At 43.6% G+C, this 17,567-nt stretch overlaps 1 protein-coding gene across 1 annotated transcript in view; it reads right to left on the bottom strand.

Annotated features, from left to right (window-relative positions):
* Positions 1-17,567, bottom strand: part of ABHD12 (abhydrolase domain containing 12, lysophospholipase) — a 37,284-nt gene that overhangs the window by 2,951 nt on the left and 16,766 nt on the right. The window contains exons 2-12 of the mRNA XM_064709603.1: positions 14,604-14,728; positions 12,839-12,944; positions 10,628-10,747; positions 7,763-7,793; positions 5,235-5,280; positions 3,939-4,068; positions 2,176-2,213; positions 1,917-1,996; positions 1,300-1,382; positions 526-604; positions 147-274 (exon numbers count right to left, since the gene is read on the bottom strand). Coding sequence (XP_064565673.1) covers positions 147-274; positions 526-604; positions 1,300-1,382; positions 1,917-1,996; positions 2,176-2,213; positions 3,939-4,068; positions 5,235-5,280; positions 7,763-7,793; positions 10,628-10,747; positions 12,839-12,944; positions 14,604-14,728 — 966 coding nt within the window. The remainder of the gene's footprint in view (positions 1-146; positions 275-525; positions 605-1,299; positions 1,383-1,916; positions 1,997-2,175; positions 2,214-3,938; positions 4,069-5,234; positions 5,281-7,762; positions 7,794-10,627; positions 10,748-12,838; positions 12,945-14,603; positions 14,729-17,567) is intronic.

The following is a 17,567-nucleotide window of genomic DNA, read 5'->3' as shown; positions in this document are numbered from 1 at the left end:
GTTGTGCTTAACTGAACTTTGCTGTCTGGGACACCCCAGCACTTATTTTTGGGGAGATTCCAAAATCCCCAGAGCCACATGACCCCAGTATCTCCCCCTCTGTGGAGAGCACAGGGTGCCCAGCCCGGCCCCGGGAGCGCGGTTACCGCAGTATCCGAGGTAGCTCTGGACTCCTGTAGATGTACTTGTGCCGGTAGCCCAGGTCTGTGTGGAAGGGCACAAACTGCACCTTGTAGTCCCGGAAGCTCCGCGACGTGGCCGCGATGTTGTAAAGCTGCACCCAAGGGGAGGCAGGTGAGGGATTGGTGTCACCCCAACCCAGCTCCCCCCGCCAAACCCACTGCCCCCTCAGGCACGGCTTTGGTAGCTTCAGCCTCATTGCCCCAGTGATTTGCCACACTGCAGGACCTGCAGTCCCTCTGGGCTATGTTTTACCCCTTTCCATTACTGACTTCTTGCCCGGCTGAGATGTTCTATCCACACCAGCTCCTCCCATCAGATCAGTTTGCAGAGCCACGTGTGTACCTTTTTTCCCAGATGAAATGGTACCACTGGATCATCCTCAGCGTGAAGGATGAGCAGGGAGCAGGAAATGTATTTCACACTGTAAAACAGAAAACAATGTCACAAAGGCTCAGAGCAATCCCACCATTTCTCCAACACCAGCATGTGTGCATTTTAAAGAAAACTGTAATGACAAGCATGTCCTGTGGGTTATTAACTACAATTTAAAACCTTCTCTGGGCACCATTCATTTGGTCTGTAGAAAATTTACTAGTGACAGACATGCTTATAAAATTTTCTTGCTGCTTAGACCAGAGAAATGTGGCTCACTCCACTGTAAATCATGACCTCCTCTCCCCCCAGGTCTGGTTTGGTTTCAATACTGGAAACTCACAAATGATCTGGCCCTTCAATGAAAGACTCAGTGAAAGGAGACAGGCAAGGTAGCTCAGGCAAACACACAGCAAAGAAATCTTCCCAAACCTTCCTGCCATGTTCCAATGCCACAGTTTAATGTGGAAGGTACACTTGAAAAGCATAAATGGCATGAACCCAATCAGGATATCCCTGAGCAGTCTCTGTTCTCTCTGTTGCATCTGTCCTTACTGTGAACAATTTAAAAAGACAGAGCTCCACTGTGCTGCTCTCAGGGCTGTGAGAGTAATTGAAATCACTCCAGTAAGAGCAATGCAGCAACAAAAAAAAAGCCAGAGTGCAGTCTCATGTCTGTTCTCATTGATGCTTGCCATGGCTTGCTGCAGCCACAGCTGAAACCCCAGCAAAGAGGGAACTCACTTCTCATCGTTTGCAAATTTAATTCCACTTGTTGTGATGGGGTCAAGGAAGAACCAGTCAAATCCAGGGAAGTATCTGTATATCTAAGAGGAAAGATGTGCATTAGTGGCAGGCACCAGCAGTCCATTGATACAAAGAGCACTAACAGGGCAGGCCACTGCCATCTCATAACATCTCCTGGCTGCTGACCATGCTCTTTGCAGTAACACTGCCCCTGTTTCCACCACATGATTCTTCCTCCCCTGTTTCAGGCCTATCTTACCAGCCTGCTCAGGAGCAGGCCCTGTGGGTGGTGGCATGGTCAAAGTCCCCAGGTATCATGCAGGACTGTGGGCAGTTCTTCCTGGAAGAGCTTTATTCCAGGGCACCTCCTCACTAGCTTGGCTGTATGCAAGACCTGGCCTGGGTGTGTGCTCAGTTCAGAGCCAGCTCATTCCCATGCTGGACACACGGCTCTGGCTCTGCTCATTGTGAGCAGCTGTCTCCAGTGCAGCTCTTTAGCCCCAATGTTTACAGATACCAAAAGTTGTGCAGTTAGCTCAGCTCCAGCACTTCTGAAGGTTCATTTCCATGCTCACAATTCCATGCCAGCAGTGAGAGTGTCACTGTGTACTTGCCACAGAAAAGGGATGGCTCCGTGCCTCCTCCCGTATGTTGGTGAATGGAGATTCCAGGATCAGGGCATCCGGGGGCGTTTCTGAAAAGCCAAAGGCAATGTGCTGAAATGCAGGGCTGCAGCCAGCCAGCAAGGTCAGGCTCTGCCTCACGGGAGCAGCTGCCACCACGGTGCACCAAGGACAGCTCTGTCAGCTCCCCAAATGTCTGTGGGAATCTGGGACAGCAGCAGGCTGCTGGGAATGCATGGGTCACACTCACCTCTCTCGCAGAGGCGCCGCACCAGGTTTGTTGCAACTCTGGAAAGAAGAAGGAACATCGAGTTAGCACAGGCCCTCTACAGAGAAAAGCAAGACACAATTCTTCCCAAGAATATTCTTATCTTATTTGCTGTGTCTGTGTTTGTGCAAAAGGGGAATGCAACATGGAGACTGTTTACCCAAAGTGATGGTGTTTTGTTTCCTTGTGTGTGTGTGTTGGGATTGTCAGCTGACAGTCACGAGATTCTGTGCAGTTGTGTGCAGTTGAATGCTTGGCAGATTCAGTTTAGATGTAATGCAATATAAGATAGAATAATGTAGTATAATAAAGTAATTAATTAGCCTTCTGATAAGATGGAGTCAGATGCATCACTCTCTCCCCTGGCTGGGGGGTCCCTGTAAATTCCCTGCAACTCCACAGCCACGAGGTCCCTCCCACACAGCGCTCGAGGTCTGGCAGCTGGCCCACAGTGACCTGTGTCCTCACATAACCCGACTGCCCCAAGTGACACCAGGGGCCTGTGTTTAATGAACAAGTCCAAGGAAGAAACACACCAGGCAGCCCCTTGGATAGACTCCTTTCAGGTGGCTCCCAGCACATCCACAGCGGGGTGACACAGCCTCCTGCCTCCAGACCACAAGGGCTGAGCAAGCAAGGGGGGAGTGCAGGGGAGTAGGCAGAGGGGGGCTGTGTTCCAGGCAGCTGCAGTGCAGCATCCCAGGGCTACCCTGCAAGGAGCTTCCCTAACTGGGACAGAAAGCAGCAAAGTCTCCCCTGTGCATCACCCTAATGGGACAGGGATATTTCCAAAGTTGCCAAGTTCTCCAAGCACAGAGCATTTCACAAACCCTGAACTCCAGACTGGCTGTGGTCACTAGAGAACTCAGCTGGGTACCAGTCTCAGGACACTCTGACTGCAGTGCTGGGAAACATCACAAACATGCTCTGACCCAGAAAGGGATTCTGAACAGCGCAAAAAATAGAGGATGAGCCAAGAAAAAAATCTTTGTCTTCTCTCAAACTAAGCAAGGTGTTTAGTGTCACAGCAATAAGAGCCACTTCCCTGAAATACCTCCCTGACCCAGCATGTGTTTCACAGCCTTTGTGGTCTCACAGTTCATCTGTACACAGCTCAACTCAAAGGTAACTCTTGTGTTTGCCCTCTGCTCCTCCACGATCACAAGGGTAAGAACAAGTGGTGCTGAACATGACTTGCCTCCAGACAACCATGGAAAAGGAGGAAGCAGGAAATGAATGTTAAAAAACATGAAGGCAAAGGCACTTGACACCTTGAACTTCCCTGAGCCAGGCATAATCATGCAAATGTCAGAGGTGGCCAGCAGTACAGTCATGCAAGCATCTGCCCAAGCCCTGATTACGCACAGCATGTTCATCAGGACAGGAGGAAACCTTTTAAAAGCACAAGGCACACACAAACGTGGCTGGTCTGAGACACTTTCAGAATACCAGCCAAGTCTGATGCTCTGCTCTGAAAGACAATCTGCAATCTATAATTCTAAGTGTCTTTCTAGTGTGAACCCTGTGGACAATGAAGGTTCAAGATCCATTGCTGCAGTCATTCACTGCAGCCCTTCTCACTCTGTACAGTGCAGAGGGGGAAGCCACCCTCCAGAAATTATGCCACAGATGCCAAGCCATGCCAGCCCAGGGATTATTGCAAAACAGCACCTTCATCCAAGGTCAGTGCTTAATGTTCTTTAGAAGCTGCTTCTTTAGAAATGCCACTAATATTAGATGCTTACCCTGTGCCCAGGGAGTGTCCCCAAATATAGACGGGGTTGTCTCCGCTCCGGGCTTTTATCCAGTCGAAGACATGAAGGGCGTCGTAGGTCATTCCCCTCTCTGAAGGGCTGCCTATGGAGTCACCCCAGCCTGGAACACAGAGAGTCCTGCTGAGAATCGCTCAAACTGCTCAGCAGAACCAGCTAGCTCCTCCCATGCAGCCCATCTGCAACTGCAAAGGGGCCTGGGACACGGGCACTTGCTTTTCACCTCACTGTGCACCTCTACAAATTGGGGCTGAAAGCTCTGGTTGACTCACAGTCATCCAATCCAGGTGACTGCTGTCTGCCAAGGAGGTTTTGTGGATTTAGTCAACAACAAAACCAAAGATTGCATCTCAAACACTGCCACAACAGCATTCTTGCACGTACCCACCTGCAACAGCTCAGCTCCCAAACCTTCCCTGCTTCTCCATGCATGTAACCAATAAGTGCAGTCTCTGACAGCACAGGATTGGATGCTTAGGGCCAAAACCCAATCGTGCCTCACTGAGCTGTTGCAACATCAGTTTGTCAGTTTGTCTGTGCTGTTCAATCACTGCCCTCCAGCAACTTTCCATCCTCCTGACTGTCCTGGCTCCATCACTACTGCAGCACATCCACACATTGTATGCTCTTAGCAGCCAGCACCCCACATCCCTTCTGATTCCCAATGAGCAGTCAGAGAAGCAGCTGCCAGCAGGACTGAAAAACAGGGCAAGCTCCTACAAATGAACTTCTCCCAGGTGTCTTCTTGATAAAAATGCAATGGATTCATTTCTTTCTGGTATCTGCAGTGGCATTACACTGCACCCATGGCTTAAATACTAAGAAGATAAAAAAGAAGCAGTAGATGCCTGACTGCTGGTGCAGAGGTGCAGTGGCTTCTGCCAAGTATTGCTAGCAAATCATTTACTCTGCCTTATCTCAGCTTTTAGAAGGAAGTAAGTGCAAGTTCAGTTCCCTGTGTGACCTTAGGAGAGTCCACTAGATCTTATCCAGAAGGATTACACCCAGGCAAGCCCCCAGCTCCCATGTGTGCCCCTGGGGAGTGCCTGAAGTGGATGCTGTGACAGCCTGGCTCACTCTCTGCTCCTCAGCTCCCAAATCAACAAGCCCTGTGCATGAGGACACACAGGAGCCACAGCCCACCCAGCTGGACATCAGGGAAAAGAAATTGCTGGAAATTCTCTAGATAGCTATGAGGGGGAAAAGGAGAAGCAATAAGCACAGCTAATGAGCTGGCAGCAAGGGTTGGCAGAAGAATAAACCACATACCTCGATAGTCAAACGTCACCACGTGGTACCCCAGGGAGCTGAGGACCTGCAAGGCAGAGAAACACAGAACCCATTACAGAGTTCCTGCACCAGGCCAAGGTGCAGGCATTCATTTTATAAAATTATTCACATCCTAAATGGCCAATTTACAGCTTTTCAATGTAGCAGGCACAGAGCTTTCCAAGCACTAATCTCAGCCCACTGGTTTTACTCCATTTGTTTCCTGGACCTCATATCAGGCTACCTAAGATGTTGATTGTTCCTTTAACAGCTTTGACCTTAAGATCTGCAAATATCCTACTGTTTCCCCTACAAAGACTTTCATGTTTTTCAGTGAAAGAGTACAACTGCTTCAATTACATTACTCAAATTGGCATAAATGTAAGAATAACATACAGGAACCCGTGGCAGAAGGCTTAAATGTATAACTTAAAAATGTGCAGTTGCTCTATTATAAATATTCATGTTATAGCCAATGGTAGTCCTAAAAGTAAGGATTTACTTACTTAAAAGTAAGTAAAACCACTCAATGTTAGACCAACTTGATTGGAAAAAGTGCCTTGGTAAAAACAATACAAAACAATACAAGCATTCCAAGCTACCATTGCTTGATATGAACCTAAAAGCTCTGCCGTAGACAAAAAAAAAAAAATCAACAAAAAGTTACAAAATTATTAAAGTGTTTCTCTTGTGATCCATGTATGATACATGATTTTTTAGAAAGCAACATTAGTACTATGCTATACTCTAAAGAGGAAATATAAAACCAACACCCTTTCTAGTGGTACTGGGAGTATTGTAGTCTACAAATGAAATTAATTGTAGTCTACAAATGCAATTAATTGTAGTCTACAAATGAAATTACACCTGTCAGCTGAGCATTACTTATAGCACAGTTTTAAGAGATTACATGTTTTGGGTAGATTTATAAACAAACATTTCACAACCACTTTGAGGCACACAGTATCAAGTGGAGCTCACACAGACAACTGACTGAAAAGGGAGAGAGCACTTCCATTGTCCCACCAGACAAATTAGATGCTCCAGGACAGCTGTTTCCAATGGAATCACTATATGACATTTTTATAAGTTCACTCACACATTGAATTTCCTGACTAGACATGCAGAAGATGAAGTTTCTTCCTGAAAAGTTTGGTTTTTAGCTTTACAATGTGATTTTACTGCTAAGATATCATATACAATCTCACCTTTTCTAGGCCATTAAAAATTATTTAATCTGTTGAGAGTTCACCTGTCTTCTATACACGTTTTATGTGTTGGCTGCATTGAAGGCCTATTAAAAGCACCAGCAAAAAGGACAGCTGGTTCATTCTGCTGGAATAAACACAAACCTGGAGTTTCTGGAGTGGTTCTGCTAAGCCCATGCATGTGTTCACTGACTGAAAAAGGCAAACCAAGCAGCTTGTCTGGATGTTCTCAGAAGCAAAGAATAGCAGACCCAGGAACAGAAACCTTGGGGTTTGGTAAACTCTGTTCTCTGTCTATGTACACAGAAACACACCAAGTCTGTGTATTCTGAAGTACTCCTACTCTTGTCCATCAAAATCAAAACCAACTCCTCTGCTTGTCTTGGCCAGCACAAAATGCATCACAGCACAGGCTGGTTCCAAGAAAAATGACAAAATAGATCATACATGACAGTCTCCTCAACCAATTTGCTGCAAATTAGCTAATCTTTTTTTTATCCTTAAAGGAAATGAAGTATCACCTGCCTTCTTGGGGTTGCTAAACACTCTTTTCTAAGCCATCTGAATTGAAAAGATTTTGCAGCAGGGGATCTTGCATTGAATTGCAATAAAGCTTTATGAGTGCCAACATTGACACAAATAAAGAGAAGAACAGACTCAGACCTCTCTGAAATGAACCAACAAAACCAATTATGTCTCTCTTAGAAACATGTGATATGAGACCAAGAAACTGTGTGGGGGAATTTTAGCCAAAAGAGAGTTTAATAAAGTAAATTACCCCAAAAATCATTAGACAAAACACTCAAAGCAGCTGAGTTCTCATATAACTCACACCATAGTGCTACACCTGGGGAATTCATTGGGTTTTCTACAAAACCTTCTGCACTGGAGATGGCACCACTCATACAAATGCACTGTGCCTTGAGGAAAGGGGAAATGCAGGCTGAATGCTCTGAAATGGTACCTTAAATTAGTCCACTAATCAATCAAATTGGGGCTGTAATGAAATAAAACTCTTGATTTTTCCCAGAAACTGTCTTGGTTAGCCTAGCTGGAGCTGGCAGTTAACAACAGCAAATAAAAGACCTTTCAAGCATCTTGGAAGATGGGAGGAGTGTGCTTGCTCACAGCTTGCAGAGCCTTTTCCCTTACAGGCTTCCCTTGGAAGGGCCCTGAGAGCCCCAAGGGCTGTGCCTGTGGGCTGTTTGAGCATTCTCCTCAGCTCTGTGCACACCTGAGGTGTTAATGCAGCTGTCACCCACCCTCCAGCTCTTTGGAAAGCTGTTTTTAATGCAGCTCTTTGGACAATCAGCCTCTTACCTTGTAAAGCTCCACCCGGTGATCCCCTCCTCTACAGATGAAGAAAAAAGGAGAGGGGGAAAAAAAAAGAAAAAACATTAAACAACCAAACAAAGAAAACAAACACAATAAAAAACCCAAACCAACCACATTTGAGTATTTAAGTTTCCAGAAACATACTTCCCAATTGCCTTAGGCAATCTAACAAAAACATGCCAAACATAAGCAACACCATAAATGCTTTGTCACAGGCTTCAAGGAGACAGCCAGGCTCTGTTGAGCTATGCAGGACACAATTCTGAAGTCAGCTTCTCCATGTAAATCTTGCCTCACAGCAGGTAAAAATGAACTTTTCAACCCACCCTGCTGTCTGCCTTTTCCAAAGCCTGTAATACATCCAGAACAGCCTGTCCCTTTTTGCTCTGCCTACCCTGATCTCTTGCCACAAGTGCTGCCCCAGCCAGTAGCCCTGATTTTCAAAAGTTTGATGCTGCCAGCAGAAATAATGACATTAAGCCAAGCAGGTGGATTTTACATTTCCTCACCTGGCTCCAAGCTCAGGGAAAGAAAGGACATGTGCAAAAATGTGAGCAGAGAAAAGCAGAAGTGAAAACTGTAAAGTCCAGGGGAAGAATCTGCTTTTATTTATAAATATAAACTGAAACCCAGACAACAGAAAGAAATATGAGTGTGCCATTACATACCTTAAAATACATGCACAACATGACATGGCTAATCCATACTCCAACTTCAGTCTAGTATTGGTGTTAAGGTAAATGTACTCTTGAACTTAGGAAAACTCTAGAAATTTCATACTGTGACTGGCTTGGTCAGTGTAGACTCTAAACCAAAATTTAGAACACATGCACTTGCCTACCTACCAAAAGCTGTCAGCTCCAACTATGCTAGAAAACACCTAATCCAGTCAAAAACACTCAGGGCAAAATGCAAGGGGTTGCTTGTAAATAATTTTGAATCATACAAGCCTGAAGATGATGATCCACTTGCTTGAAAAGTCACCTTTCACATGCACACCTTTGTGCTTTTCCATGCTTTCCTTGAAGTGTAACAGAGGAATTTTCTAAGGGGATTGAGAACACAACATTTTTGCCTCAGCCCCAGATCATTCAAGCCAAACAGGAGGGCAAGACAGTGCATTTCACTCATGGTTGATGCAGCCTGCAGCAGTAAAGCAGCCCTGGGACAAGCAACTGAATGTGCAGCACAGAAACAAACGTACAGCAGCACACATTAAATCTGAAATGGCAAAGCCAAGACACCTCCAGAGCACACTGTGAAATGGGAAATATGTAACTGAGCCCCAGCTCAGTCCTTTATCCCAGCAGCACTTGAGGGAGTTGAGAAGGAAATTTAATCAATACACAAAAAGATACTGGCCCCAAACAGCTACCATCAAGCTGCAGGAAGTTTCCCTTAAGCTTCCCTTAAGTTTCCCTAAAGCTTCCCTTAGTATCATTTCCTACACTAAATCAAGGTAAAAAAATAAAAAAATGTGAAGAAACGTCTGAAAAACAATGCAACAATTTGATTGAACCTTGCAATGCATCAGCACAAGAAGGCAAGGGCAGTTTGCAAAAAAAAACCCATCTGTTCATGCATTTCCTGGGTTGCAGCACACACCTTCCATACTGTGCCCTTGTGCCAAGAAAAGCACAGTGCTGAGACAAGAATTGCTGTGAAAAATGTTCTTGTGATGTAGAGGTTAGCAAACCTTCACTAGCAGCACAGCTAAAAGTGTTTCTTTACATCATGGAACTTGTTTTCCTGCAATGTTGCTGCTCTTGCAAAGTATCTATGGGCACACATCAGCTTCAAAAGAAGATGCAACAAGAAAATACATCCCACTCAAAATCCAGCAGGGGATTGATACTCTTTTGTAAAATGCATATTTTTAGGAGAAAAAACCATGTTCTAAGAAACAAATAAAAGCACTGTAACATGTGGAGAGGTGGCAGGAAGGACATGATCCTGAGAAATATCTTCACACTGCATTAATGGTTTTTAGCATCCAGCAACAAAGTACAGAGAACTCATCTACTACTTTAGCCAATAAACAGTCAACTATAAAATTACAAGTTTTAGAAGTGCTCCTGGTCCAGACAAATGTCCTGGACAGATGCAATAATGAAACAAGATCAGCACATAACCTTCCTCTTTCCTTCTGATTTTCCTTCCTCAGAATGTGTTAATTACTAAAATAAACTCACAAAAGGAACTGGAAGGTTTATTTAATTCCTGTGAGTCACATATACAGAAGCACTAGTACCATCCCCTGTCCCAATTCAGGAAATTTCTGTATTATACAGAAAAGAAGACTTTCCAACTCCTGATTCAGGAAGGGTCTCAGCCTCCTGGCTTCTAGCAGAGGATAGAGGATAACTGCAATAAATCCATTCCCACATTCAATACTGGAGAGGGATCATTCCATAAAATGTATGTGTCTTCTTTTAAAAGGAGAAGCACCAAATTAATTTTAGATTTTATTTTGGTTTTAATCATAGAATAGTTTGGGCTGAAAGAGACCTTCAAAGGCCATCCAGTCCAAACCCCTGCAAGGAGCAGGGACATCTTCAACTAGATCAGTTTGCTCAGATCTCCATCCAGCCTGACCTTGAATGTTTCCAGGGGTGGTGCCTCTGCCACCTCTCTGGATAAGCTGTTCCAGTGTTTGACCCCCATTCTCACTGTGAACAATTTCTTCCCTGTATCTGATGTAAATCAACCCTCTTTTAATTTAAAACCATTATCCCTTGTCCTGTCACTACAGCCCCTAAGGAGTTTTTCTTGTCTTTCTGAAGGTGCTGAAGCTGTGACAAGCCAGGAAATCACCTCCTGAACCAAAGCCAGCAGTGTTTTGTGCCTCACCTTGTCCCTGCATTGCCATGCAGGTAAAGGATGACAGGGTGGGTGGAGCCCAAAGCCTCTTCAAACCAGGGCTGGTCCTTCCCTCGGGCATTCTTCCACAAGGCTGCAGGGACTGTGTGCCTGTGGACAGAAGGAAAATCTGCACTGTCCTGCTGCTCTTCAACACCCCAGTGTCTGCCACTTGAACTCTGAGATTTCCTGTTCAACTCCTTCACTCAGGGCTACACACCTCACACACACTGTTCATAAAACTGTCCTGATTAGCTGACAAATGATCAAATTGAAAAGGCAGTGGCTGCATTTATTTCTACATTTTCACCTCCATCACCACTGCCTTCAAAATGTAGAGCTGTCTGTGCAAGGCATCGAACTTCAAAGGCACAATTACTGAACTTCCTGCTGCTCTGGCAAAATAATCACAGTTCCTCAGCTTTTATGGCACTTAATTACTTCAATTAACATAACTTATATACCATAAACAAGATTCACTGCTAGGTCAGCAGATGTACAGAGTAATCAAAGCCAGTTGGGCTTGGAAAGAATGTTCAGTGATTAAGAGTCATATCTGCCTTTACAGGCAATCCGAGGAAAAGGAGGAGCCCCGGCTCTGAAGAGAAGATAAAATGTTTTCAGGCACAAGGTTCTTGAAGGTGTAACATTTTAACTGCAAGAGTTACAATCTACAAGAGGCAGGAATTTTTAACTCACAGCAGTTCTTCTGCAGATAATGCACCTATGTGGCCTGTGAGAAAGAATTCAACACTGGTGCAACAGAAAGAGGAATGACAGACTGAACAAAAGGCAGGTAATTAAACTGGATAATTAAAATACAAACACAAAGCAAGGACATGCCCACAACCATGTGAGTTGTTGCTTAGAGCCATCAGAAGTAACTTAAACACTCCCTTTTACCTGCAAGGCAGACAAGCTTGCACCTACCACAGCAATCCTCCCCAGATGTAAAGCTCAGAGCACACAGAGGAAAACAATGTAAAAAGCCAATTTGCTTGCATGCAGCCAGCAGACACCAAGGTCTTGAAGAGGTAAAAAGCCTCAGTAACTGTGAGACTCAAAAATTCAACTGTTCTGCCCCAAGACTTTTGCAAACTTTCAAACAAAGCAGGCTGAGGACTTTGTTTCAATGTACCAAACACAAGATCTTTGCCTTTTAAAAGCAAGGTTACAAACTTTTGTGAAAATCTTCTATAAATATCCAGATAAATGACAGCCTCTGAATTGCCACCACAAGCTGGAATTTCTGTTTTAGCAAAGATAGAATTTTAATTGTCCAAGTGAAGAATCAAAGCACTATTTATCAGCCTATCCTGGAAAGACTGAAGTTTTCAAGTTTCTAAACATACCTTTCACTAAAATTTACTTAAAGGAAAGAAAATGTCCTAATGACAATGATAAGAATATCTCTATCCCATTTAAAGGTTATGTACCTTTATCTCTATCCCATTTAAAGGTTATGTACCTATGTTGAAGAGAAAATCTCTACTGCATTTAAGGACTTATTTAAGTTGCACACACAGCTGAAAACTCCAAATCCTGCCCTTCAGAGACTGAACATCACTGTCTGTATCAAGGGAACACCCTCTTCCCTCCATACCTGACACAATCCAGGGCAACAAGGAGCTAAAATGAATTGTCCTTACCTGGGCCCAGAAAATCATCACTGAGAGAAAGAAATGACAAATGAGCTCTGACACTGCCACTTGTTTTGTGAAGAGTGTAAACTGTGTGTTCCGTTCTCACCCACTCTCCAAATCTTACATATGTTTTATGAGCAGAATTTTCTTCCTCCTACTCTGAACACTTTGATCTGTTTTCCTATCTTCCCCCACATGTATTTTGCAAAACAAAACACAGAATCAGAGTTGAATGACAAAAATCTAACTCCATGGGTCTGGTCTGATCTGGAGGCAGGATCTTTGTGGTGATGCAGACCTGTAACCTTTAGAATTCCAAATTTTGATGTTTCTCTGAATGCACAGGTTGTCTGACTGTGTTTTGTGCATTGCTGATCCCAGCTCAGATGAGCCCCAGAGATTTGCATACTTTTCAACATGAACTCGGTCACTTGGCAGAGGAAAATACAAACATCCACAAATGAGAGCATGCACAGCAAAAAGACTGAATAGGCAGCATCTAGAACAAAGAGAAGGATAAAGATGCATGGCACATACTGCACAGAACTGCATTCCTTACCAGACTCCAATGGTTACATCCTCCTCTGGCTGCAAATAATAATTACAGGTGTGGTTTAAACCTTGATCCTGTGGCCTTTTCAAGTCAATGAAATATGGGACCCTCACTGAAATGAAGAGAGAAAGAAAGAAAAAAAGAAACATTTTAATTTTCATTTATTTTCTCACAAAACTGCTTAACCAAAGCACTGGAGGGCTGTACTAGCTGGGAAGACCTTTTTGTGTAAAAGGAATAATTTGTTACAGCTGTGGTTTAAAAATGAACAGCAAAGAGAGCAACGTAAGAAGACACAGGCAACCACCAAAAACACAGGGAACAGGCTAAAATTAAGAGAAGGCGGGGAAGACAAAGCTTCCTTTGACAAACATTTAACCATCTCTGTCCAGTCTGCTTTATAGATCTCTGCTGCTGATTTGGATTCAGTCTTTTCCCATAAAATGGAGCTCCACCACAGCAGAACCAGGAAGTCTGTCTCCCTGAGATTTAATTAACACACCAAAGCTTTTGTTCTACTGACACAAAAGAAATACTGATAATGGTAACAGCCAAATCTCACTCCACTTACCTTCTCAAAAACTGTTAAACTTCACACAGACATAAAAACCAATGCAGACAAGAGCCAATGTTAACCTGACAAATGGGGGCCCTCAGACTGCAAATCTTTATCTGTGCAAGTGTCTGCTCTCATGCAAAAGCAGATGGGAGAGTGCCAGACAAGCCAAGCAGGGCACCATCACCTGCTGCATCCCATGAGGGCTGTGGATCCTCCAAGAGGACAGCAGCTTCTGCAGTCCAGGTCTGGACCCAAGTCACTCCCACCAGTGCTCTGGGAAAATCATGCAGCTTCTCTGTGCCTTTGTGGTGGTCTAACACCAGCCAGTAATTCAGATCCTTTGTGTCCCCAACTCCAGAACCCCAGGGGTTGTCCTGGAGTCTCTCCAGGTGCCTTTTGCTGGAGACTCCAGGAAGGACCATTTTCTCCCACTCTCCATGCTACTCATGACTATTCACCTCCAGGACAGGTTTCTGGACAATTTCCCTAAAAATCTCTGTCCTGACTCTAAACACATTGTGGACCATACTGAGGAAACCTGGCAAACACAGCAACAAGAACATGCTACAGGACAAATTATTTTGGTCACTTGTCAATGAACAGAGGTAGGAACTTGAGTGAGACCTAACAAAGCTCTGCAGAAGCAAAATCACTGGAGCCTGCACTATTCAGGTTATGTGGCTGTCAGTTCTGACAACCAAAGCACAAGAGCTGCCCTGCACATGTGCACACTTCACAGCAACCACGGTCCAAGGTGTGAGAACATGCAAAGCATGCAGTCAAAATTAGACAAGTTATGTACAAAACAATGTATCCATAGTTGGTCCTTCTAGCTTTGACAGAGAGGAAGATATTTTTCAAAATTTCATATAAAATATAAGTAAGGTTTAAATGTAAATTTAGATTGCTGGGTTTAATTCCACTTGCTAGCTGTCTACTCATGCAACTGTGAGGAACCTCTCAGAAAAACACAGCTGACATATTGCACAGTTTTCCTGAAGGAAAAACTCTTTTGGCTGAAAATTGGCTTTGGTTTGGTCACTCTATTTATACAAAGACATGCTACACCAACCACACAGAATGCTTTCCAAACCACAGTCTGGGGAGGTTTACAACCTGTGAAAGTTCACGTCCTTCACAAGCTGCTCAGATTCAGGGTGAAAGTGAAGGCAAACAAACTCCTCTTGTCCCCTCAGCCACTGAGTCACTTACCAAAGTTTAGGAAGACCAGCTTGGCCTGAATAGCAGGGCAAAGTTTCACTAGAAATGGGATGGCTATATACACTCCCAGCAGCCAGAGTATCACCTTCCTCAATCGAAACCATAATCCGTGTCGCCTGGAAAAAAGAAAAAATATAGAAAGACAGAGCTGAATACAGAAGAATTTTTATGGAGCAATTTTCACAATGATCTGCCTGCTTGGTGGTTTTGAAAATCTGGTGATTTACACTTTAAACAAAAGCTAATTTCAAACAGTTTGTGTAGCCTCAGTTGTTTGAGAGAAGCAGAAGTAACCAAAACACCAGCTGATGACATGCAGCTTAGAAAAAGGGAATAGAAACTCCCTACTGATTACATTTTAAAAGACTTTGTAACAAGAGCTTTTCTTCCTGCTAACTTAACAGATTTCAGAATCTCTAGAATGCATATCACATGTTCATCTCCAAAAAGCAGCCCAATCATACTTCCATTTACATCACTATCAGATTTTGTTCAGTTCGATTGTCACGTATTTTGAGGAAATAATGTGTAATGAGACTGATAAAATTACACATTATCTCATGAACAGACTGGAGCAGACATTCTGCCTTGTCCAGCTAAAAGGATTACCTCTCAATGCCCTAAAAAGCAAACCCTTCTAAGTTATAAAATATAATACATTTCATAAACTGCAGCATTATTCTCTAAGAATTGCCTCAACACTGTATTTCAATTTTCTCGAGTATTCTTATTAGTAAGAATAAGCTACAAAAAAAAAAAAAAAGAGAAAAAATCCTAACCAACACCAAAAATCCAACCAAAAAAAAAAATCAAGTAACACACAGCAGCTAGTTAAATGATATATCTCAAAATTCCCTTTATTATATCAGAATAACTACCAAATACACATTCATATGTGTGTTTATATATGCACATATGTTTACATAATGGCTTGTGTGCAATGATTTAGTTGACCAACATTTCATGTGCACTGAGGTTTCTCAACCAGCCCTGCAATCAAGAACTAAAATCCATGGGAAGCCTTCAGGCAACACAATTTCTGTTCCTTTTCAGCAGACAGTCTTGAGCAAGAATCATGTTCCATGCCAGTGAGCAAACAGTTCCCAGTGTTGGGAACTGCAGGCTACTGAAATCAGAGAACAATCTTTCCAAAAGGCATGAAATTATTCATCTCCCATTTGGCAATTCTTGGAGCTGACAAGCTAAACTTGCTCTAGACTCGAGCTAAGAGGGTTTAGCCACTGTCAGCTATTGTGAAATAGAGAGCCTAAAGATCTGGTTTTTACACATTTGTACAAGGAAAACGAGTGTACAGACAGAACTGGGATGGAAATAGTTTAATCATGTACCAAAATTTTCAAAATCTGAAATTTTGTGAATCAAAAGCCAAGACTCTCAGGAACGCTTTTTCAGCGCAGCAAAAATGGAGACGTTCCAATCTCCCCTTAAGTTTTTGGCATGACTGCTAAGGTGCTCTCAGGGAAGAGGATATCCTCTTATTCATCCAAAATCTGCCTTCAGCACACTACTACATGCCTTCAAGTGCCTGTGTGCCTCCTCTCACCCTGGAACCACATTCTGGACTTCAGAAACATGGGCTACCAAAATTAAAGCCCTTTTCTTCACAAGTTGAAACAACTGTTATTTTTCAAAAGGGGGAAAAATACATTACTAAGTCACTGTCACCCAGCTGTGGCTGCAACAAGCCCATGTTGAAAGGTTCAACAGATTTTTATACTTCCCGCAGCAAATTTGACAATGAAAAGGTAAAGAACTCCATCAAGGCTTCCAGTGACATTTCCACACCTCAAGCCCAGTTTTCTAAAGTAAGAAAAGCAAAAACAGCAAAGGACTAGCAGAGGAAATGATACAAAACAGGATTTAAAAGAACAGAAGTGAGTACCAAAGCCTCAGACCGACCCACCTATGCCCACAACTTTGGGAAAAAAACCCACACAACATTTTGTTTGGGCCAATCACTGAGCTGACCATTGCTCCCTACTCTCAGATTAAACCCAGCTTTCCACTACATCAGCACCTACCACCTATTTTCATAGCTGGAATGGATTTGTGGAAGACAAAGGGAGATCACCAAAGGACAGCTGACATTTAACTGCTGAGCAACTGAAATGTAACTCAGCTCTCTCCAATGAGAAAAGTGTGAGGTTTGTTAAAACATTTTGTCTAGCTATTTTTTCCACTTAGATTTATCTCTCCTTATTGGCAAAAGGAGAGTGGTTAAAGCTAGAAGAGGAGGTAACTCATTTTGGAGTGTCCATGCCTTCAAATGCCTCAAACCAAGGCACTGTGTCCTCTCCAGCTTCCCAGTAAGAAGCAGAGCACAGGTGAGCAGCCAGGCAGGATGGGGCTTCCCAGCAAGTTTTCCTGCCTGGGGCTCAGATCCTGCAGCAGCCAGAAAGAGCTCTGCCAGGGGAATTTTGCACATGCCAGGATTTCATTCCTACAAAACAAAACCCCCACTCGCTTAGGAAGACAACAGAGCCAGGTCTTAACTCCTCCAGGCACAGCCAGAGCACATCAAAACAGGGCAAAGCACTTCCCAGAGCCCAGGCACAAGCTGGAACCAGGAACACAAAACACTCAGGAGGATATTTGTCCAGGTAACACTGTCAGAGCTCAGGAATGATTCCAGTTTCTCCTTTTTGGAGCCTGAACTGAGGCATCCCTTTCTTTGCTCCCATGGCCCATGTCAGATGCTAATCAGCAATGTGACATTTACACCTCATCTCCAGGGAGATGTCTACTTACAATGTAACCAGGGCAAAGCTTCCATCCACCAGACAGCTTTTCTCCTGATAAATCCAAGAATATACACTGAAGTACAGACATTATAAAATTATCAGGTAAATCTTCAGTGAGTTATTTAGCTAAATTAAACTCCTATTGCTTGGTAGAAAAGCTATTTCAGGAAATAGATGCCCTGCAAAAGAAAAC

The sequence above is a fragment of the Zonotrichia leucophrys genome, chromosome 3 (assembly GCF_028769735.1).
Source record: "Zonotrichia leucophrys gambelii isolate GWCS_2022_RI chromosome 3, RI_Zleu_2.0, whole genome shotgun sequence".
Lineage (NCBI taxonomy): Eukaryota > Metazoa > Chordata > Aves > Passeriformes > Passerellidae > Zonotrichia > Zonotrichia leucophrys.
Note: the sequence above shows the minus strand (reverse complement) of the source record. Positions and strands in the feature narration are given on the sequence as shown.